This window comes from Vidua chalybeata, chromosome 3 (assembly GCF_026979565.1).
Source record: "Vidua chalybeata isolate OUT-0048 chromosome 3, bVidCha1 merged haplotype, whole genome shotgun sequence".
NCBI lineage: Eukaryota > Metazoa > Chordata > Aves > Passeriformes > Viduidae > Vidua > Vidua chalybeata.
The window spans coordinates 112,131,082-112,155,799 of NC_071532.1; the positions used below are offsets into that span (position 1 = coordinate 112,131,082).

At 44.7% G+C, this 24,718-nt stretch overlaps 1 protein-coding gene across 1 annotated transcript in view; it reads left to right on the forward strand.

Moving 5' to 3' along the window:
• Window positions 1-24,718, forward strand: part of CHRNA2 (cholinergic receptor nicotinic alpha 2 subunit) — a 69,789-nt gene that overhangs the window by 5,913 nt on the left and 39,158 nt on the right. Inside the window, exons 2-6 of the mRNA XM_053937549.1 lie at window positions 4,545-4,670; window positions 5,537-5,631; window positions 8,409-8,499; window positions 10,361-10,429; window positions 12,416-12,532. Of these exons, the coding sequence (XP_053793524.1) occupies window positions 4,545-4,670; window positions 5,537-5,631; window positions 8,409-8,499; window positions 10,361-10,429; window positions 12,416-12,532 (498 nt within the window). The remainder of the gene's footprint in view (window positions 1-4,544; window positions 4,671-5,536; window positions 5,632-8,408; window positions 8,500-10,360; window positions 10,430-12,415; window positions 12,533-24,718) is intronic.

A 24,718-nucleotide genomic window follows, 5' to 3' on the forward strand; every position in this document is an offset into this window, starting at 1 on the left:
GAAAAACTGGAATTATTGGGGGAAAAACCAGGATTATCCCGGGAAAAGCCCGAATTCCACCGGGAAAAAGCCGGGATTGCACCGGGAAAAAACGGGATTGTTGGGGCAAAAACCGGGATTATCGCGGGAAAAAATGGAATTATTGGGGGAAAAACCGGGATTATCCTGGGAAAAACTGGAATTATTGGGGGAAAAATGGGATTATCCTGGGAAAAACTGGAATTATTGGGGAAAAATGGGATTATTGTGGGAAAAACTGGAATTATTGGGGGAAAAAACGGGATTATCCCGGGAAAAACTGGAATTATTGGGGGGGAAAAACGGAATTCCACGGGAAAAGATGGAGTTCCCATGGGAAAACCGGGATTATCCCAGGAAAAACTGGAATTATTGGGGGAGAAAATGGGATTATCCCAGGAAAAACTGGAATTATTGGGGGAAAAACTGGAATTATCGCGGGAAGAGATGGAATTCCAATGGGGAAAGATGGAATTCCAAAGGGAAAAGATGGAATTCCCATGGGAAAAACCGGAATTATCACGGGAGAAGCCGGAATTTCCATGGGAAAAACCGGAATTCCCACGGGAAAAGCCAGAATTCCCGTGGAAAAAGCCAGAATTCCTGCAGGAAAAGCTGGAATTCCTGCGGGAAAAGCCGGAATTCCCATGGGAAAAGCCGGAATTCCCATGGGAAAAGCCGGAATTCCTGCGGGAAAAGCCGGAATTCCCGTGGAAAAAGCCAGAATTCCTGCAGGAAAAGCCAGAATTCCCACGGGAAAAGCCGGAATTCCCACGGGAAAAGCCGGAATTCCCACGGGAAAAGCCGGAATTCCCACAGGAAAAGACGGAATTCCTGCGGGAAAAGATGGAATTCCCACAGGAAAAGCCGGAATTCCCAGGAAAAGCCGGAATTCCGAGACCCTGGGGGCGATTCCGGGACCTTCCTGAGGGTTTGGGGTCGGTTTTTTGGGATAATCCCGATTTTAGGATTGGTTTTTTGGGATAATCCCGATTTTAGGATCGGTTTTTTGGACATTCCCCATTTTAGGATCGTTTTTTTTGGGATAATCCCGATTTTAGGATCGTTTTTTTTGGGATAATCCCAATTTTAGGATCGTTTTTTTGGGACATTCCCGATATTTCAGGATCGGTTTTTTGGACATTCCCCATTTTAGGATCGTTTTTTTGGGGATAATCCCAATTTTAGGATCGGTTTTTTGGACATTCCCCATTTTAGGATCGGTTTTTGGGACATTCCCGATATTTTAGGATCGGTTTTTTGGACATTCCCCATTTTAGGATTGTTTTTTTTGGGATAATCCCGATTTTAGGATCGGTTTTTTGGGATAATCCCGATTTTAGGATCGTTTTTTTTGGACATTCCCCATTTTAGGATCGGTTTTTTGGGATAATCCCGATTTTAGGATCGGTTTTTTGGGATAATCCCAATTTTAGGATCGATTTTTTGGGACATTCCCCATTTTAGGATCGTTTTTTTGGGACATTCCCGATATTTTAGGATCGTTTTTTTGGGACATTCCCCATTTTAGGATTGTTTTTTTGGACATTCCCCATTTTAGGATCGTTTTTTTGGGACATTCCCCATTTTAGGATCGTTTTTTTAGACATTCCCCATTTTAGGATCGTTTTTTTGGGACATTCCTGATATTTTAGGATCGTTTTTTTGGACATTCCCCATTTTAGGATCGTTTTTTTTGGGATAATCCCAATTTTAGGATCATTTTTTTGGGATATTCCCGATATTTTAGGACCCTTTTTTTTTGGGACATTCCCGATATTTTAGGATCGTTTTTTTGGGATATTCCTGATATTTTAGGACCCTTTTTTTGGGACATTCCCGATATTTTAGGTTCGGATTTTGGGACATTCCGGATGTTTTGGGATCTTTTTTTGGGACATTTTTCCAGAACATTCCCAATATTTTAGGACCCTTGTTTGGGGATAATCCCGATATTTTAGGATTGGTTTTTTTGGGACATTCCCGATATTTTAGGACCCTTTTTTTGGGACATTTTTCCAGAACATTCCCTAAATTTTAGGATTGTTTTTTTGGGACATTCCCAATATTTTAGGACCATTTTTTTTGGGACATTCCCGATATTTTAGGACCATTTTTTTTGGGACATTCCCGATGATTTGGGATCCTTTTTTTGGGACATTTTTCCAGAACATTCCCAATATTTTAAGGCCATTTTTCGGGACCATTCCCAATATTTTAGGACCGATTTTTTGGCGATAATCCCCATATTTTAGGATCCTTTTTTTGGGGACGTTCCCGATATTTTAGGACCGTTTTTTGGGGACATTCCCGATATTTTAGGATCCTTTTTTCTGGGACATTCCCAATATTTTAGGACCCTTTTTTGGGGATAATCCCAATATTTTAGGATTGGTTTTTTTTGGGACATTCCCGATATTTTAGGATCCTTTATTTTTGGGACATTCCTGATATTTTAGGACCATTTTTTTGGGACATTCCCGATGTTTTGGGATCCTTTTTTTGGGACATTTTTCAGGAACATTCCCAATATTTTAGGATCGTTTTTCCGGAACATTCCCGGTACTTTAGGACCCTTTTTTGGGGATAATCCCGATATTTTAGGACCCTTTTTTGGGACATTCCCGATGTTTTGTGACTTTGTTTCCGGAACATTCCCGATATTTTAGGAGACCCTTTTTTGGGGATAATCCCAATATTTTAAGACCGTTTTTTTGGGGACATTCCCGATGCTTTGGGATCCTTTTTTTGGGACATTTTTCCAGAACATTCCCAATATTTTAGGACCCTTTTTCGGGACCATTCCCAATATTTTAGGACAATTTTTTTGGGGACATTCCCAATATTTTAGGACCCTTTTTTGGGGATAATCCCAATATTTTAGGACCCTTTTTTTGGGACATTCCCGATGTTTTGGGATCCTTTTTTTGGGACATTTTTCTGGAACATTCCCAATTATTTTGGATAGTTTTTCCGGAACATTCCCGATATTTTAGGACCCTTTTTTTGGGGACATTCCCGATATTTTAGGACCATTTTTTTGGGACATTCCCAATATTTTAGGACCCTTTTTTGGGGATAATCCTGATATTTTAGGATTGGTTTTTTTGGGACATTCCCGATATTTTAGGACCCTTTTTTGGGACATTTTTCCAGAACATTCCCAATATTTTAGGATCGTTTTCCCGGAACATTCCCAATATTTTAGGATTGTTTTTCCGGAACATTCCCGATATTTTAGGACCCTTTTTTTGGGGACATTCCCGATATTTTAGGACCCTTTTTTTGGGGACATTCCCGATATTTTAGGATTGTTTTTTTTGGGACTTTCCTGATATTTTAGGATCGGTTTTTTGGGACCTTCCAGATATTTGAGGATCTTTTTTTTTGGAACATTCCCGATATTTTAGGACCCTTTTTTTGGGGATAATCCCAATATTTTAGGACCCTTTTTTTTGGGACATTCCCGATGCTTTGGGAACCTTTTTTTGGGACATTTTTCTGGAACATTCCCAATTATTTTGGATAATTTTTCCGGAACATTCCCGATATTTTAGGACCCTTTTTTTGGGACATTCCCAATATTTTAGGACCCTTTTTTGGGGATAATCCCAATATTTTAGGATTGGTTTTTTTTGGGACATTCCCGATATTTTAGGATCCTTTATTTTTGGGACATTCCTGATATTTTAGGACCATTTTTTTGGGACATTCCCGATGTTTTGGGATCCTTTTTTTGGGACATTTTTCAGGAACATTCCCAATATTTTAGGATCGTTTTTCTGGAACATTCCCGGTACTTTAGGACCCTTTTTTGGGGATAATCCCGATATTTTAGGACCCTTTTTTTGGGACATTCCTGATATTTTAGGACCCTTTTTTTGGGACATTCCCGATGCTTTGGGATCCTTTTTTTGGGACATTTTTCTGGAACATTCCCAATTATTTTGGATAGTTTTTCCGGAACATTCCCGATATTTTAGGACCCTTTTTTTGGGGACATTCCCGATATTTTAGGACCCTTTTTTGGGGATAATCCTGATATTTTAGGATTGGTTTTTTTGGGACATTCCCGATGATTTGGGATCCTTTTTTTGGGACATTTTTCTGGAACATTCCCAATTATTTTGGATCGTTTTTCCGGAACATTCCCAATATTTTAGGACCATTTTTTTGGGACATTCCCGATATTTTAGGACCCTTTTTTGGGGATAATCCTGATATTTTAGGATTGGTTTTTTTGGGACATTCCCGATGATTTGGGATCCTTTTTTTGGGACATTTTTCTGGAACATTCCCAATTATTTTGGATCGTTTTTCCGGAACATTCCCAATATTTTAGGACCATTTTTTTGGGACATTCCCGATATTTTGGGGCCGTTTTTTGGGGGATAATCCCAATATTTTCGGACTTTTTTTTGGGACATTCCCAATGTTTTGGGATCGGTTTTTTGGGACATTCCGGATGTTTTGGGATCCTTTTTTTTGGGCCCTTTTTCCGGACCTTTCCGGCGTTTTCCCGGCAGATCCTGGCGCTGGCGCGGCAGCAGGGGAAGCGCGTGAAGGTGGTCGGGGGCGGCCACTCCCCCTCGGACATCGCCTGCTCCGACGGCTTCATGATCCACATGGGAAAAATGAACCGGATCCTGGAGGTCAGAGCCGGAATATTCTGGAAAAAAAAAAAATTCCCGGAAAAAAAACCGGGAAAAATCAAAAAAAAAAAGGAAGGAATTGGTAAAAAAGCGCCCAAAAAATCTCAAAAAAATCCTCTAAAAAGGCCAAAAAAAATTCTCAAAAATTAAAAAAAAAAAATTCCCAGAAATTCCAAAGAATTTCTTGAAAAAAATCAGCAAAAATCAAAAAGAAACCCCCAGAATCACTGGGGAAAAAAAATCAGCAAAATCGCCAAAAATCAAAAAAAATCCCTCAAAAATCCCCCCAAAAATACCAATAAATCCCAAAAAATCCCAAAAAATCCCCAAAAATCCCCAAAAAACCCCCCAAAAATCCCAAAAACTCACCCAAAAAATCACCAAAAATTCACCAGAAAATAAAAACAAAATCCCCCAAAAATCACCAAAAATCCCCCCAAAAAAACCCGAAAAATTCCAAAAATTCACAAAAAATCAACAAAAAGTCCCCCAAAAAATCACCAAAATATGCCCAGAAAATTGGGCATATTTTTGGGAAAAAAACCCAAAAATCCCCCAAAAAATCCGAAAAAAAACTCCAAAAAAACCAAAAAAAATCCCAAAAATCCCCCCAAAAATCCCAAAAAAAACCCAAAAATTCCCAAAAATTCCCAAAAATTTCCCAAAATCCGGCGCTGGGCGTTGGCGCAGGTGGACAAGGAGAAGCTGCAGGTGAAAGTGGGAAAAAATCTCCAAAAAAATCCCTAAAAAATCCCAACCCCCCCGCCCAAAAAAAAGCCAAAAAATCCCCAAAAAATCCCCAAAAATTCCCAGAAAATCCCCAAATCCCCCAAATTCCCAAATTCCGGTGCTGGGATTTGGCGCAGGTGGACAAGGAGAAGCTGCAGGTGAAGGTGGAAGGAGGAATTCTCCTCTCGGAGCTGCACCGGGAGCTGGATAAACACGGCATGGCCCTGGCCAAGTGAGCGGGATTGGGATTGGGATCGGGATTTGGGATTGGGATTGGGATTGGGATCGGGATTTGGGATCGGGATTGGGATTGGGATCGGGATTTGGGATCGGGATTTGGGATCGGGATTGGGATTGGGATCGGGATTTGGGATCGGGATTGGGATTGGGATTGGGATTGGGATCGGGATTTGGGATTGGGATTGGGATTGGGATTTGGGATTGGGAGCTGGATAAACACGGCATGGCCCTGGCCAAGTGAGCGGGATTGGGATTGGGATCGGGATTTGGGATCGGGATTGGGATTGGGATTGGGATTGGGATTGGGATTGGGAGCTGGATAAACACGGCATGGCCCTGGCCAAGTGAGCGGGATTTGGGATTTGGGATTTGGGATTGGGATTTGGGATTGGGATCGGGATTGGGATTGGGATTTGGGAGCTGGATAAACACGGCATGGCCCTGGCCAAGTGAGCGGGATTTGGGATTGGGATTTGGGATTGGGATTGGGATTTGGGATTGGGATTTGGGATTTGGGATTTGGGATTTGGGATTGGGATTGGGATTGGGATTGGGATTTGGGATTGGGATCGGGATTGGGATTGGGATTTGGGATTGGGATCGGGATTGGGAGCTGGATAAACACGGCATGGCCCTGGCCAAGTGAGCGGGATTTGGGATTGGGATTTGGGATTGGGATTTGGGATTGGGATTGGGATTTGGGATTGGGATTGGGATTTGGGATTGGGAGCTGGATAAACACGGCATGGCCCTGGCCAAGTGAGCGGGATTGGGATTGGGATTGGGATTGGGATTGGGATTTGGGATTGGGATTGGGATTGGGATTTGGGATTTGGGATTGGGATTGGGATTTGGGATTGGGAGCTGGATAAACACGGCATGGCCCTGGCCAAGTGAGCGGGATTGGGATTGGGATTGGGATTGGGATTGGGATTTGGGATCGGGATTGGGATTGGGATTGGGATTGGGATTTGGGATTGGGATTGGGATTGGGATTTGGGATTGGGATTGGGATTGGGATCGGGATTGGGAGCTGGATAAACACGGCATGGCCCTGGCCAAGTGAGCGGGATTTGGGATTTGGGATTTGGGATTTGGGATTTGAGATTGGGATTTGGGATTTGGGATTTGGGATTTGGGATTTGGGATTTGAGATTGGGATTTGGGATTTGGGATTTGGGATTTGGGATTTGGGATTGGGATTTGGGATTTGGGATTGGGATTTGGGATTTGGAGCTGGATAAACACGGCATGGCCCTGGCCAAGTGAGCGGGATTTGGGATTGGGATTGGGATTGGGATTGGGATTTGGGATTGGGATTGGGATTGGGATTGGGATTGGGATTTGGGATTTGGGATTGGGATTGGGAGCTGGATAAACACGGCATGGCCCTGGCCAAGTGAGCGGGATTTGGGATTGGGATTGGGATTGGGATTTGGGATTGGGATTTGGGATTTGGGATTGGGATTGGGATTTGGGATTGGGAGCTGGATAAACACGGCATGGCCCTGGCCAAGTGAGCGGGATTTGGGATTTGGGATTGGGATTTGGGATTTGGGATTTGGGATTGGGATCGGGATTGGGATTGGGATTGGGATCGGGATTACAATGGGGATTGGGATTGGGATTTGGGATTTGGGATTTGGGATTGGGATTGGGATCGGGATTACAATGGGGATTGGGATTGGGATTTGGGGTCAGGATTGGGGTGGGGATTGGGATTGGGATGGGAGTGCGATGGGGATGGATCCGGGAATGGATCCCGGTGGGATGAGGAATGGATCCAGGTGGGATCAGGAATGGATCCAGGTGGGATCAGGAATGGATCCCAGTGGGATCAGGAATGGATCCAGGTGGGACCAGGATCAGGAATGGATCCAGGTGGGATCGGGAATTGATCTGGGAACAGATCCAGGTGGGATCAGGAATGGATCCCGGTGGGATCAGGAATGGATCCTGGTGGGACCGGGATCAGGAATGGATCCCAGTGGGATCAGGAATGGATCTGGGAACGGATCCAGGTGGGATCAGGACCAGGAATGGATCCCAGTGGGATTGGGAATGGACCCAGGTGGGATCAGGAATGGATCCAGGTGGGATTGGGACCAGGAGTGGATCCAGGTGGGATCAGGAATGGATCCCAGTGGGATCAGGAACGGATCCGAGTGGGATCAGGACCAGGAATGGATCCCGGTGGGATCAGGAATGGATCCAGGTGGGATCGGGAATGGAGCTGGGAATGGATCCCAGGGGGGTCAGGACAAGGAATGGATCCAGGTGGGATCAGGAATGGATCCCAGTGGGATCAGGAACGGATCCGAGTGGGATCAGGACCAGGAATGGATCCAGGTGGGATCAGGAATGGATGCGAGTGGGATCAGGACCAGGAATGGATCCAGGTGGGATCAGGAATGGATCCCAGTGGGATCAGGAATGGATCCGAGTGGGGTCAGGACCAGGAATGGATCCCAGTGGGATCAGGAACGGATCCGAGTGGGATCAGGACCAGGAATGGATCCCGGTGGGATCAGGAATGGATCGCAGTGGGATCAGGAATGGATCCGAGTGGGATCAGGACCAGGAATGGATCCCGGTGGGATCAGGAATGGATCGCAGTGGGATCAGGAATGGATGCGAGTGGGATCAGGACCAGGAATGGATGCCGGCAGGATCGGGATCAGGAACGGATCCCGGCGGGATCAGGATCGGGAAGGGATCCTGGCCGGATCCACGGCCGGGAATTCTCATCCCGACCTTTCCCGTTCCCAGCTTAGGAGCCGTGTCCGAGGTGACGGCGGCCGGAGTCATCGGCACCGGGACCCACAACACCGGGATCCAGCACGGAATCCTGCCCACGCAGGTGGGATCCCCGCCCGGGATCCCGGGAATCCACCCAGAAATCATCCCCCCCAAAAAATCACCCAAAAAAACCCCCAAATCCCCCCCAAAAATCCCTTAAAAACCCAGAAATCCACGAAAAAATCACGCAAAATACACCAAAATCCCCCAAAAAATCACCTAAAAAATCACCCAAAAAAACCCAAAATCCCCCCAAAAATCACCCAAAAAACCCCAAAATCACCCAAAAAATCAGCCAAAATCCCTCCAAAAAAATCACCCAAAAAAACCCCAAAATCCCCCAAAAAATCACCTAAAAAATCACCCAAAAAAACCCCAAATCCCCCAAAAAATCAGCCAAAATCCCTCCAAAAAAATCACCCAAAAAACCCCCAAAATCCCCCAAAAAATCCCCCAAAATCCCTCCAAAAAAATCACCCCCAAAAACCCCAAAATCCCCCCAAAAATCACCCACAAAGACCCCAAAAAATCATCCAAAAAAACCCCAAAATCCCCCCAAAAAATCACCAAAAAAACCTCAAATCCCCCCAAAAAATCACCCAAAAAAACCCAAAATCCCCCAAAAAATCACCCAAAAAAACCCCAAAATCCTCCAAAAAATCACCAAAAACTCCCAAAATCCTCCCAAAAAAATCATCCCAAAAAACCCAAAACCACCCCAAAAAATCATCCAAAAAACCCCAAAATGCCCCAAAAAATCATCCCAAAAAACCCAAAATCCCCCAAAAATCACCCAAAAAACCCAAAATCCCCCAAAAAATCACCCAAAAACCCCCAAAATGCCCCCAAAAAATCACCCAAAAAACCCCAAAATCCTCCAAAAAATCACCATAAAAACCCAAAATCCCCCCAAAAATCCCCTAAAAAACCCAAAATCCTCAAAAAAATCACCCAAAAAACCCAAAATCCCCCCAAAACCCCAAAAAAAAACCCAAAATCCCCCAAAAAATCCCCAAAAAACCGCAAAATCGTCCAAAAATCACCCAAAAAATCACCAAAAACCCCCAAAATCCCCCCAAAAAATCATCCAAAAAACCCCAAAATCCCCCCAAGAAATCATCCAAATATCCCCAAAATCCCCAAAAAATCATCCCAAAAAACCCCAAAATCCCCCCCAAAAAATCACCCAAAAAACCCCAAAATCCCCCCAAAAATCACCCAAAAAACCCCAAAATCCCCCCAAAAATTATCCCAAAAAATCCCCAAATCCCCCCAAAAAACCCAAAGAAAACCCAAAATCCTCAAAAAATCCACAAAAATCATCTAAAAATCCCCCAATAAACCCCAAAAATCCCCCCCAAAAAACCCCAAAAATTCGGAAAAATCCCCCCAAAAATCCCAAAAAATCCCCAAAAGATCCCCAAATACTCCACAAAAAAATCCCCAAAAATCCCAAAAAAATCCCCCAAAAATCCCTCAAAAAGTCCCCAAAAATCACAAAAAAAATCCAAAAAATCCCCCAAAAATCCCCCAAAAACCCCAAATCCCCCCAAAAAAATCCCCCAAAAAAATCCCCCAAAATAGACCAAAAATCCTCGAAAAAATACAAAAAAAATCCCCAAAAATCCCCAAAAAATGCCCAAGGATTCCACTAAAAAAATCCTCCAAAAAATCCCCAAAAATTCAAAAAAACCCCCAAAATCCCCAAAAAATCCACCAAAATCCTCTAAAAATCCCCCAGTAAACCAAAAAATGCCCCCCAAAAAAACCCCAAAATTCCGAAAAATCCCAAAAAAATCCCCCAAAAAGCCCAAAAATCTCCCCAAAAACCCAACAAATTCGGAAAAATCCCAAAAATCCCACAAAAAAAACCCAAAAATCCCCCAAAAAACCCCAAAGATGCATTCCCCGTGTGTCCCCAGGTGGTGGCGCTGTCGCTGCTGCTGGCCTCGGGGCAGGTGCTGCAGTGCTCGGCCGGCGCCGATCCCGGTGCCAATCCCGGCGCCGATTCCGACGTCGTCGGTGCCGAGCTGTTCCAGGCAGCGCGGCTGCACCTGGGCTCCCAAAAAATCCCCAAAATACACCAAAAATCCTCCAAAAAATCCCCAAAGAATCCTCCCACAAATCCGCTAAAATCCCCAAAGAAATCCTCAAAAAACCCCAAAAAAATCCCCCAAAAATCCCCCAAAAAATCCCCTAAAAATCCACCCGAAATTCCACAAAAATGCTCAAAAAATCCCCCAAAAATCCCCAAATAATCCTCAAAAAATCCCGAAAAAATCCTCAACAAATCCCCAAAAATCCAAAAAAAATCCTCAAAAAACAATCCCCTAAAATCCCCAAAATCCCCCCAAAAAACCCCAAAAATGCATTCCCTGTTGTCCCCAGGTGGTGGCGCTGTCGCTGCTGCTGGCCTCGGGGCAGGTGCTGCAGTGCTCGGCCGGCGCCGATCCCGGAGCCGATCCCAGAGCCGATCCCGGCGCCGATCCCGACGCCGACATCGGTGCCGAGCTGTTCCGGGCTCCCAAAAAATCCCCAAAATACACCAAAATCCTCCAAAAAATCCTCCAAAAAATGCCAAAAAGCCCCATGAAAACCCAAAAAAATCCCTCCAAAATCCCGAAAAATCCCTGAAAAAACCCCAAAAACCTCCCAAAAATCCCCAAAGAGTCCTCCCAAAAATCCGCTAAAATCCTCCAAAAAAAACGCCAAAAAATCCTCAAAGAATCCCCTAAAAAATCCCAAAGAATCCCCCAAAAAATCCCCAAATAATCCTCAAAAAATCCCCAAAAATCCTCCAAAAAATCCCCAAACTTTCCCCCCCTGAGAGGCGCAATTCCTGTTGTCCCCAGGTGGTGGCGCTGTCGCTGCCGCTGGCCTCGGGGCAGGTGCTGCAGTGCTCGGCCGGCGCCGATCCCGGCGCCGATTCCGACGTCGCCGGTGCCGAGCTGTTCCGGGCGGCGCGGCTGCACCTGGGCTCCCAAAAACTCCCCAAAATACACCAAAAATCCTCCAAAAAAAATCCCCAAAGAATCCTCCCACAAATCCGATAAATCCCCCAAAAATCCCCCAAAAATCCCCCCAAAAATCCCCCAAAAAATCCCCTAAAAATCCACCCGAAATTCCACAAAAATGCCCTAAAAATCCCCCAAAAATCCCCAAATAATCCTCAAAAAATCCCCAAAAAATCCTCAACAAATCCCCAAAAATCCCAAAAAAATCCTCAAAAAAAAATCCCCAAAAAACCTCAAAAATGCATTCCCCGTGTGTCCCCAGGTGGTGGCGCTGTCGCTGCTGCTGGCCTCGGGGCAGGTGCTGCAGTGCTCGGCCGGCGCCGATCCCGGAGCCGATCCCAGAGCCGATCCCGGCGCCGATCCCGACGCCGACATCAGTGCCGAGCTGTTCCGGGCTCCCAAAAAATCCCCAAAATACACCAAAATCCTCCAAAAAATCCTCCAAAAAATGCCAAAAAGCCCCATGAAAACCCAAAAAAATCCCTCCAAAATCCCGAAAAATCCCTGAAAAAACCCCAAAAACCTCCCAAAAATCCCCAAAGAGTCCTCCCACAAATCTGCTAAAATCCCCAAAAAATCTCCAAAAAACCCCCAAAAATTCCCCAAAAATTCCCCAAAAAATCCCCTAAAAATCCACCCGAAAATCCACAAAAATGCTCAAAAAAATCCCCCAAAAATCCCCAAATAATCCTCAAAAAATCCCGAAAAAATCCTCAACAAATCCCCAAAAATCCAAAAAAAATCCTCAAAAAACAATCCCCTAAAATCCCCAAAATCCCCAAAAAACCCCAAAAATGCATTCCCTGTTGTCCCCAGGTGGTGGCGCTGTCGCTGCTGCTGGCCTCGGGGCAGGTGCTGCAGTGCTCGGCCGGTGCCGATCCCGGTGCCGATCCCGGCGCCGATCCCGGTGCCGATCCCGGCGCCGATCCCGGCGCCGATCCCGACGCCGCCATCGGTGCCGAGCTGTTCCGGGCGGCGCGGCTGCACCTGGGCGCGCTCGGCGTCGTCCTCAGCGTCACCTTCCAGTGCGTGCCGAGCTTCCGGCTGCGCCAGGTCACCTTCCCCTCCACCCTCAGCCAGGTACGCCTTGGATCGGGAAAAAAAAAAAACCGGGAATTTCCTCAGGAATCAGGGAAAAGAAAAAAATATCCGGGAATTGCCACCTGAAATTTCCTTGGGAATGGGGGAAAATTTCCTCAGGAAGTTCCTCAGGAATCAGGAAAAAAAACTCTGAGAATTTCCTCAGGAATGAGGGGAAAATTCCTGGAATTCCCGCTGGGAATTTCTGAGGGAATGAGGGAAAATTCCTGGAATTTTCTGGGGAATTTTGTCAGGAATTTCCTCGGGAATGGGGGAAAATTGGCGGAATTTTCTCAGGAATTTCCTCAGGAATCGGGAAAAAACTCTGACAATTATTGCTCTGAAATTCCTTGGGAATGAGGGAAAAATTCCTGGAATTCCTGCTGGGAATTTCCTTGGGAATTAGGGAAAAATTCCAGGAATTCCTGCTGGGAATTTCCTCAGGAATGAGGGAAAAATTCCTGGAATTCTGGCTCAGAATTCCCTTGGTAAGGGGGGAAAATTCCTGAGATTCCTGCCCAGAATTTCCTTGGGAAGGAAGAGAAAAATTCTTGGAATTTTCTTGGGAATGGGGGAGAATTCCCAGAATTCCGCCTGTGCCATGTCACCTTCCCCTCCACCCTCACCCAGGTACGGGAATGTCAGGATTTTGTGTTGGGATTTTCTTGGGAATGGGGGAATAAAAAACCCGGAATTTTCTGGGGAATTTCCTCAGGAAGTTCCTCAGGAATCAGGGAAAAAAAAAAATCCGGGAATTGCCACCCAAAATTTCCTTGGGAATGGGGGAAAATTTCCCGGAATTTCCTTGAGAATGAGGAAAAGATTCTTGGAGTTCCCACTCAACATTTCCTTGGGAATGGGGGAGAATTTCCCAGAATTTCCTCAGGAATTTCCTCAGGAATTTCCTTGGGAATTTCCTCAGGAATTGGGGAAAAATTCCTGGAATTCCTGCTGGGAATTTCTGAGGGAATGGGGGAAAAATTCCTGGAATTCCCACTCAGAATTTCCTTGGGAATGGGGGAAAATTTCCTCAGGAAGTTCCTCAGGAATCAGGAAAAAAACCTCTGAGAATTTCCTCAGGAATGAGGGGAAAATTCCTGGAATTCCTGCTGGGAATTTCCTTGGGAATGAGGGAAAAATTCCTGGAATTTTCTGGGGAATTTTGTCAGGAATTTCCTCGGGAATGGGGGAAAATTGGCGGAATTTTCTCAGGAAGTTCCTCAGGAATCAGGAAAAAGCTCTGAGAATTTCCTCAGGAATGAGGGGAAAATTCCTGGAATTCCTGCTGGGAATTTCTGAGGGAATGTGGAAAAATTCCTGGAATTTTCTGGGGAATTTTGTCAGGAATTTCCTCGGGAATGGGGGAAAATTGGTGGAATTTTCTCAGGAATTTCCTCAGGAATCAGGAAAAAATCTCTGATAATTCTTGCTCTGAATGTCCTTGGGAATGAGGGAAAAATTCCAGGAATTCCTGCTGGGAATTTCCTCAGGAATGAGGGAAAAATTCCTGGAATTTTCTCAGGAATTTCCTCAGGAATGGGGGAAAAATTCCTGGAATTCCTGCTGGAAATTTCCTTGGGAAGGAAGGGAAAAATTCTTGGAATTTTCTTGGGAATGGGGGAGAATTCCCAGAATTCCGCCTGTGCCAGGTCACCTTCCCCTCCACCCTCACCCAGGTACGGGAATGTCGGGATTTTGTTGGGATTTTCTTGGGAATGGGGGAATAAAAAACCCAGAATTTTCTGGGGAATTTCCTCAGGAAGTTCCTCAGGAATCAGGGAAAAAAAAAAATCCGGGAATTGCCACCCAAAATTTCCTTGGGAATGGGGGAAAATTTCCCGGAATTTCCTTGAGAATGAGGAAAAGATTCTTGGAGTTCCCACTCAACATTTCCTTGGGAATGGGGGAGAATTTCCCAGAATTTCCTCAGGAATTTCCTCAGGAATTTCCTTGGGAATTTCCTCAGGAATTGGGGAAAAATTCCTGGAATTCCTGCTGGGAATTTCCTCAGGAATTGGGGAAAAATTCCTGGAATTCCTGCTGGGAATTTCCTTGGGAATGAGGGAAAAATTTCTGGAATTTTCTCAGGAATTTCCTTGGGAATGTGGAAAAATTCCTGGAATTTTCTCAGGAATTTCCTCAGGAATCAGGAAAAATCTCTGATAATTCTTGTTCTGAAATTCCTTGGGAATGAGGAAAAATTTCCTCAGGAAGTTCCTCAGGAATCAGGGAAAAAAAAAATCCGGGAATTGCCACCCAAAATTTCCTTGGGAATGGGGGAAAATTTCCCGGAATTTCCTTGAGAATGAGGAAAAGATTCTTGGAGTTCCCACTCAACATTTCCTTGGGAATGGGGGAGAATTTCCCAGAATTTCCTCAGGAATTTCCTCAGGAATTTCCTTGGGAATTTCCTCAGGAATTGGGGAAAAATTCCTGGAATTCCCGCTGGGAATTTCCTTGGGAAGGAGGGAAAAATTCCTGGAATTCCCACTCAGAATTTCCTTGGGAATGGGGGAAAATTTCCTCAGGAAGTTCCTCAGGAATCAGGAAAAAGCTCTGAGAATTTCCTCAGGAATGAGGGGAAAATTCCTGGAATTCCCACTCAGAATTTCCTTGGGAATGGGAGAAAAATTCCTGGAATTCCTGCTGGGAATTTCTGAGGGAATGAGGGAAAAATTCCTGGAATTCCTGCTGGGAATTTCTGAGTGAATGAGGAAAAATTCCTTTAATTTTCTCAGGAATTTCCTCAGGAATCAGGAAAAAACTCTGACAATTCTTGCTCTGAAATTCCTTGGGAATGAGGGAAAAATTCCTGGAATTCCTGCTGGGAATTTCTGAGGGAATGGGGGAAAAATTCCTGGAATTTTCTCAGGAATTTCCTCAGGAATGGGGGAAAAACTCTGACAACTCTTGCTCCGAGTTTCCTTGGGAATGAGGGAAAAATTCCCGGATATTCCTCAGGAATTTCCTCAGGAATGGGGGAAAAATTCCTGAAATTCCTGCTGGGAATTCCCAGGATCCTTTCCCACCTGTTCCCAAAATCCTTTCCCACATTCCCAAAATCCTCCCGGATTTCCCCTGGATCCTTTCCCACATTCCCTGGATCCTTTTCCCATTTTTCTTGCATTTTCCAACCCTTTCCCTCCAACATTCCCACTTTTTTCCATCCCTTCCCACATTCCCAAAATCCTTTTCCCACATTCCCAAAATCCTTTCCCCAAATTCCCAAATTCCTGCAGGATTTTCCATCCATCTTTTCCCACCTGTTCCCGAAATCCTTTCCCACTTTTCCTCCCTAAATCCTCCAGGACTTTCCCTGGATCCTTTCCCACGTTCCCTGGATTTTTTCCTCACATTCCCTGGATCCTTTGCCATTTTTCCTGCCTCTCCCAACCCTTTCCCTCCAACATTCCCACTTTTTTCCATACTTTCCCACCTTCCCAAAATCCTTTCCCACATTCCCAAAATCCTCCACGATTTCCCCTGGATCCTTTCCCACATTCCCTGGATTTTTTCCTCACATTCCTCTAATCCTTTCCCACATTCCCAAAATCCTCCAGGATTTCCCCTGGATCCTTTCCCCCATTCCCAAAATCCTTTCCCCCATTCCCTTCATTTTCCCCCCCATTCCCAAAACCCTTTTCCCATTTTTCCTGCCTCTCCCACCCCTTTCCCTCCGCCATTCCCGGCCTCATTCCCCACTCTCCCCCCATCCCTTCCCCGGGGACGGCCGTTGGGAATTTTCCCCTCGGAGCGGGGCCGAGCCCGGCGGGAGAAGGACGCGGCGTTCCCGGATTTCTCCGGCCGGCGGCGGGGAATTGACCTTGGCCCGGGAGCGGCTTCGCATTCCCGGGATTTCAATCGGCGGCAAAGCCGAGCCGGAGCCTTTGAGGGATAATTGCGGATCCGCGGGAAGCGAGCGAGGCACGGAGGGAGGGAGGGAGGGAGGGAGGGAGGGAGCGGCCCCGGAGCCCTTGGAGCGGCTTTGGCCTCGGCCGAACTCTCCTGGGATGATCCCAGGGATTCGCTGGGAATTTCAGCCCGGCCGGAATTTCATCCCCAAATCCCCATTTCTCAGGGAATTTTCTCCATTCCCAGCCTGGGGTTGGATCCATTCCCATCCCTGACTCCTCTCTAGGATGGCATTTCAGGAATTCCCAAGGAATTTGGGGCTCCCTTCCTTTTTCCATCCCCAAATCCCATAAAAATCCCTCGGGATGGATCCTTGATCCCAGAATCCCGGAATGGTTTGGGATGGGATCTGGGATTTTCCAGCCTTTCCTTGGAAGCTCCCAGGGATTCTCTGGGAATTCCAGCCCGGACAGGATTTCATTCCCAAATCCCCATTTCTCAGGGAATTTTGTCCATTCCCAGCTCAGGATTGGATCCATCCCCATCCCCACTCCTCTTCCGGATAAATTTTTAGGAATTCCCTGAGATTTTAGGACTCCACTTCCCTTTTCCATCCCTGAATCCCATAAAAATCCCTCGGGATGGATCCTGAGCCTCCTGGATCCCAGAATCCCAGAATGGTTTGGGATGGGATCCATGGATCTCCAATCCCATCCCATTCCCACCCCGGGGACATTTGGGATCGTCCCAGGATCCCGGGAATTCTTGGGATCACAACAGGATGGGATCGAATCTCCACGAATCCCTTCCCAAACCATTCCAGGATTCCAGAATTCCATGACCGACCTCCCACGTCCCATTCCAGGCAGCAAAATTCCCCAAAGTTCCCCAATTCCCAGGGAATTCCTGAAATTCCTTCCAGGAGAGGAGTGGGGGTGGGGATGAATCCAACCCCAGGCTGGGAATGGACAAAATTCCCTGAGAAATGGGGATTTGGGAATGAAATCCCGGCCGGGCTGAAATTCCCAGAGAATCCCTGGGAGCATCCAAGGAAAGGCTGGAAAATCCATGGATCCCATCCCAAACCATTCCGGGATTCTGGGATCAAGGATCCATCCCGAGGGATTTTTATGGGATTTGGGGATGGAAAAAGGAAGGGAGCCCCAAATTCCCAGGGAATTCCTGAAATTCCTTCCCAGAGAGGAGTGGGGGTGGGGATGGATCCAATCCTGAGCTGGGAATGGACAAAATTCCCTGAGAAATGGGGATTTGGGGATGAAATCCCGTCTGGGCTGGAATTCCCAGAGAATCCCTGGGAGCATCCAAGGAAAGGCTGGAAAATCCCAGATCCCATCCCAAACCATTCCGGGATTCTGGGATCAAGGATCCATCCCGAGGGATTTTTATGGGATTTGGGGATGGAAAAAGGAAGGGAGCCCCAAATTCCTTGGGAATTCCTGAAATGCCATCCTAGAGAGGAGTCAGGGATGGGAATGGCTCCAACCCCAGGCTGGGAATGGACAAAATTCCCTGAGAAATGGGGATTTGGGAATTAAATCCTGTCTGGGCTGAAATTCCCAGAGAATCCCTGGGAGCATCCAAGGAAAGGCTGGAAAATCCATGGATCCCATCCCAAACCATTCCGGGATTCTGGGATCAAGGATCCATCCCGAGGGATTTTTATGGGATTTGGGGATGGAAAAAGGAAGGGAGCCCCAAATTCCCAGGGAATTCCTGAAATTCCTTCCCAGAGAGGAGTGGGGGTGGGGATGGATCCAATCCTGAGCTGGGAATGGACAAAATTCCCTGAGAAATGGGGATTTGGGGATGAAATCCCGTCTGGGCTGGAATTCCCAGAGAATCCCTGGGAGCATCCAAGGAAAGGCTGGAAAATCCCAGATCCCATCCCAAACCATTCCGGGATTCTGGGATCCAGGAGGCTCAGGATCCATCCCGAGGGATTTTTATGGGATTTGGGGATGGAAGAGAAAAGTGGAGTCCCAAATTCCCAGGGAATTTCCGAAATTCCTTCCCAGAGAGGAGTGGGGGTGGGGATGGATCCAATCCTGAGCTGGGAATGGACAAAATTCCCTGAGAAATGGGGATTTGGGGATGAAATTCCGGCCGGGCTGAAATTCCCAGCGAATCCCTGGGATCATCCCAGGAGAGTTCGGCCGAGGCCAAGGCCGCTCCAAGGGCTCCGGGGCCGCTCCCTCCCTCCCTCCCTCCCTCCGTGCCTCGCTCGCTTCCCGCGGATCCGCAATTATCCCTCAAAGGCTCCGGCTCGGCTTTGCCGCCGATTGAAATCCCGGGAATGCGAAGCCGCTCCCGGGCCAAGGTCAATTCCCCGCCGCCGGCCGGAGAAATCCGGGAACGCCGCGTCCTTCTCCCGCCGGGCTCGGCCCCGCTCCGAGGGGAAAATTCCCAACGGCCGTCCCCGGGGAAGGGATGGGGGGAGAGTGGGGAATGAGGCCGGGAATGGCGGAGGGAAAGGGGTGGGAGAGGCAGGAGAAATGGGAAAAGGGGTTTGGGAATTTGGGGAGAAATGCAGGGAATGGGGGAAAGGATTTTGGGAATGGGGGGGGGGAAATGAAGGGAATGGGGGAAAGGATTTTGGGAATGGGGGAAAGGATCCAGGGGAAATCCTGGGGGATTTTGGGAATGTGGGAAAGGATTAGAGGAATGTGAGGAAAAAATCCAGGGAATGTGGGAAAGGATCCAGGGGAAATCCTGGAGGATTTAGGGAGGAAAAGTGGGAAAGGATTTCGGGAACAGGTGGGAAAGGACAGAGGAAAAATCCTGCAGGAATTTGGGAATTTGGGGAAAGGTATTTGGGAATTTGGGGAAAGGAATTTGGGAATGTGGGAAAGGATTTTGGGAATGGGGGAAAGGATCCAGGGGAAATCCTGGGGGATTTTGGGAGGAAAAGTGGGAAAGGATTTTGGGAACAGGTGGGAAAGGACAGAGGAAAAATCCTGCAGGAATTTGGGAATTTGGGGAAAGGATTTTGGGAATGTGGGAAAGGATTTTGGGAATGTGGGAAGGGATGGAAAAAAGTGGGAATGTTGGAGGGAAAGGGTTGGAAAATGCAGGAAAAATGGGAAAAGGATTTTGGGAATGTGGGAAAGGATTTTGGGAAGGTGAGAAATGATTTTGGGAATGTGGGAAGGGAAGGAAAAAAGTGGGAATGATGGAGGGAAAGGGTTGGGGAGGCAGGAAAAATGGGAAAAGGATTTTGGGATTGTGGGAAAGGATCCAGGGGAAATCCTGGAGGATTTTGGGGATGTGGGAAAGGATTTGGGGAAGGTGGGAATGGATGGAAAAAAGTTGGGAATGTTGGAGGGAAAGGGTTGGGAGAGGCAGGAAAAATGGGAAAGGATTTTGGGAATGTGAGGAAAAAATCCCAGGAATGTGGGAAAAGATCCAGGGGAAATCCTGGAGGATTTCGGGAGGAAAAGTGGGAAAGGATTTTGGGAACAGGTGGGAAAAGATGGAGGGAAAATCCTGCAGGAATTTGGGAATTTGAGGAAAGGATTTTGGGAATTTGGGAAAAGGACTTTGGGAATGTGGGAATGGATGGAAAAAAGTGGGAAATGATGGAGGGAAAGGGTTGGGGAGGCAGGAAAAATGGGAAAAGGATTTTGGGAATGTGAGGAAAAAATCCAGGGAATGTGGGAAAAGATCCAGGGGAAATCCTGGAGGATTTCGGGAGGAAAAGTGGGAAAGGATTTTGGGAACAGGTGGGAAAAGACGGAGGGAAAATCCTGCAGGAATTTGGGAATTTGAGGAAAGGATTTTGGGAATGTGAGGAGAAAATCCCGGGAATGTGGGAAAGGATCCAGGGAAAATCCTGCGGGAATTTGGGAATGTGGGAAAGGAAAATCCCGGATCCCATCCCAAACCATTCCAGGATTTTGGGATCCAGGATGCTCCGGATCCATCCCGAGGGATTTTTATGGAATTTGGGGATGGAAAAGGGAAGTGGAGTCCTAAAATTCCCAAAGAATTCCCAAAATTCCACGGATCCCATCCCGAACCATTCCGGGATTCTTTTTTCCCCTCCTCCTTTCCCAAAAGGATTTCCCCCCCCCCACCCAATCCCAAATTTCCTTCCGAGGTTTTTTCCTGATCCAAGGATTTCATCCCAAATTCCCGAAGGATTTTTGGGGTCACAATGGGAATTTTTCCGCCGGATCCTCGGAGTTCTTTGGGTTTTCCCCGGATTTTTCCCAGATTTTTCCTCGGATTTTTCCCAGATTTTTCTGGGTTTTTCCCAGATTTCTTCCCAGTTTATTCCTTGGCTTTTTCCCAAATTTTTCCCAGATTTTTTTCCCAGATTCTCCCCAATTTTCTCCTGTTTTTCTGTATTCTTCCCAAATTTTTCCAATATTTTTCCCAGATTTTTCCAAGATTTTCCTTAGATTTTTCCCATTTCTGTTCCAGATTTCCCCCAGATTGTCCCATTTTTATCCCGTATTTTCCTTGGATTTTTCCCAGATTTTTCCCAGATTTTCTCCTCTATTTTCCCAGATTTTTCCCAGAAAATTTCCCAGATTTTCCTGGGTTTTTCCCAGATTTTCTCCAGATTTTTCCCAGATTTTTCCCAGATTTTCCCTTGGATTTTTCCCAGATTTTTCCCAGATTTTCCTGGGTTTTTCCCAAATTTTTCCCAGATTTTTTCCCAGATTTTTCCCAGATTTTTCCCAGATTTTTCCTGGGTTTTTCCTCAGATTTTTCCCAATTTTTTTCCCAGATTTTTCCTATTTTTTCCTGTATTTTCCCAGATTCTTCCCAGATTTTTTTCCCATATTTTCCTGGGTTTTCCCCAGATTTTTCCTAATTTTTCCTGTATTTTTCCCAGGTTTTTCCCCAGATTCTTCCCAGATTTTTCCCAGATTTTTCTGGGTTTTTCCCAGATTTTTCCCAGTTTATTCCTTGGCTTTTTCCCAAATTTTTCCCAGATTTTTTTCCCAGATTTTCCCCAATTTTCTCCTGTTTTTCTGTATTCTTCCCAAATTTTTCCAATATTTTTCCCAGATTTTTCCAAGATTTTCCTTAGATTTTTCCCATTTCTGTTCCAGATTTCCCCCAGATTGTCCCATTTTTATCCCGTATTTTCCTTGGATTTTTCCCAGATTTTTCCCAGATTTTCTCCTCTATTTCCCCAGATTTTTCCCAGAAAATTTCCCAGATTTTCCTGGGTTTTTCCCAGATTTTCCCCAGATTTTTCCCCGATTTTCCTGTATTTTCCCAAATTTTTCCCAGATTTTTTCCCAGATTTTTCCCAGATTTTCCCCGGATTTTCCCTTGGATTTTTCCCAGATTTTTCCCAGATTTTCCTGGGTTTTTCCCAAATTTTTCCCAGATTTTTTCCCAGATTTTTCCCAGCTTTTCCCCAGATTTTTCCCAGATTTTCCCCGGATTTTCCCTTGGATTTTTCCCAGATTTTTCCCAGATTTTCCTGGGTTTTTCCCAAATTTTTCCCGGATTTTTCCCGGATTTTTCCCAGATTTTTCCCAGATTTTTCCTGGGTTTTTCCTCAGATTTTTCCCAATTTTTTTCCCAGATTTTTCCTATTTTTTCCTCTATTTTCCCAGATTCTTCCCAGATTTTTCCTGGACTTTTCCCAGATTTTCTCCTCTATTTTCCCAGATTTTTCCCCAGATTTTTCCCAGAAAATTTCCCAGCTTTTCCTGGGTTTTTCCCAGATTTTCCCCAGATTTTTCCTTGGATTTTTCCCAGATTTTTCCCCTTTTTTCCTGTATTTTCCCAGATTTTTTCCCAGATTTTTCCCAATTTTTTCCCAGATTTTTCCTATTTTTTCCTGTATTTTCCCTGATTTTTCCCAGATTTTTTCCTGGATTTTTTTCCCAGATTTTTCCCAGATTTTTTCCCAGATTTTTCCCAGATTTTCCTATATTTTTCCCATTTTTTCCCCCGATTTTTCCCTTATTTTTCCCACATTTTTCCTGATTTTTCCCATTTTTTCCCCCTTTTCCCCCCATATTTTCCCCCATTTTTCCCAGATTTTTGCCATTTTTGTCCCAGATTTTTCCCATTTCCCCCAGATTTTTTTCCCAAATTTTCCCATATTTTTCCCATTTTTCCCCATATTTTCCTCAGATTGTTCCCATTTTTCCCCCGGATTTTCCCCATTTTTTCCCATATTTTCCACATATTTTTCCCAGATTTTTCCCAAATTTTCCCCAATTTTTCCTGTGTTTTTCCCATTTTTTCCTCATATTTTTCCCATATTTTCCCTTTATTTTCCCCAGATTTTCACCATTTTTATCCCATTTTTCCCAATATTTTTTCCCAAATTTCCCCCATATTTTCCCCATATTTTTCCCATATTTTCCCCAGATTTTTCCCAGATTTTTCCCATTTTTCCCAATATTTTTCCCAAATTTCCCCCATATTTTCCCCAGATTTTCCCTGGATTTTCCCCAGATTTTTCCCATTTTCCCCCATATTTTCCCCCATATTTTCCCCAGATTTTTCCCATATTTTCCCTGGATTTTCCCCAGATTTTTCCCATTTTTGTCCCAGATTTTCCCCAGATTTCCCCCAGATTTTTCCTGATTTTTCCCGTCTTTTTCCCAGATTTTCCCCAGATTTTTCCCATTTTTCCCAATATTTTTTCCCAAATTTCCCCCAGATTTTTCCAGTATTTTCCCCAGATTTTTCCCATTTTTCCCCATATTTTTTCCAAAATTTCCCCCATATTTTCCCCAGATTTTTCCCATTTTTTCCCTGGATTTTTCCCAGATTTTTCCCATTTTTGTCCCAGATTTTCCCCAGATTTTTCCCATTTTTCCCAATATTTTTTCCCAAATTTTCCCAATATTTTTCCAGTATTTTCCCCAGATTTTTCCCATTTTCCCCCAGTATTTTCTCCAGATTTTTCCCATTTTTTCCCTGGATTTTTCCCGTCTTTTCCCCATTTTTTCCCATATTCCTGAGAATATTTCTTAGGAATTTTTTTCTGGGAATATTTCCTGGGAATATTTTTTGGGAATATTTTCTGGGAATATTTTTAGGAATATTTCCTCGAATACTTTCTGGGAATTTTTTCTGGGAATATTTTTTGGGAATAATTACTGGGAATATTTCTGGGAATATTTTTTAGGAATATTTTCTGGGAATTTTTCCTGGGAATATTTCCTTGAATATTTTCTGGGAATTTTTTCTGGGAATATTTTTTGGGAATATTTGCTGGGAATCTTTTCTGCAATTTTTTTTTTTCTGGGAATTTTTCCTGGGATTTTTTTCTGGGAATATTTTCCGCAAGTTTTTTTTGTGGGAATATTTTCTGGGAATAATTCCTGGGAATATTTTTTGGGAATAATTTCCGTGAATAATTCCTGGGAAAATTTCCTGGGAATATTTTTTGGGAATAATTTCGTTGAATAATTCCTGGGAATATTTCCGGTGAATTTTTTCCTGGGAATATTTTTTGGGAATATTGCCTGGAATATTACCTGGGAATTTTTTCTGGGAATATTTTTTAGGAATATTTTCTGGGAATAATTTATTGGAATAATTCTTGGGAATCTTTTCTGGGAATAATTTTTGGGAATATTTTCTGGGAATATTTTTAAGGAATATTTCCTCGAATATTTTCTGGGAATTTATCCTGGGACTAATTCCTGGGAATATTTTTTAGGAATAATTTCCTGGGAATATTTTCTGGGAATAATTTCCTGGGAATATTTTCTGAGATTTTTTTTCGGGGAATTTTTTCTGGGAATTTTTCCTAGGAATCTTTTTTGGGAATAATTTCCTGGGACTTTTTTTAAGGAATTAGTTCCTTGAATAGTTCCCAGGAATATTTTTTGGGAATAATTCCTGGGAAAAAAATTCTGGGAATATTTTCTGGGAATAATTTCCTTGAATAATTCCCAGGAATTTTTCCTGGGAATATTTCCTGGGAATTTTTCCTGGGAATATTTTTTGGGAATAATTTCCCAGGAATATTTTCTGGGAATAATGTCTGGGAATAATTCCTGGGAATAATTTCTGGGAATTTTTTTCTGGGAATATTTTCTGGGAAGAATTTCCTGGGAATATTTTTCAGGAATAATTTCCTTGAATAATTCCCAGAAATTTTTCCTGGGAATATTTTTTGGGAATATTTCCTGGGACTAATTCCTGGGAATAATTCCTGGGAATAATTTCTGGGAATATTTCCTGGGAATATTTTTTGGGGATAATTATTGGGAATAATTTCTGGGAATATTTTCTGGGAATATTTTTTAGGAATAATTTCTGGGAAGAATTCCTGGGAATATTTTTTGGGAATAATTTCCTTGAATAATTCCCAGGAATTTTTCC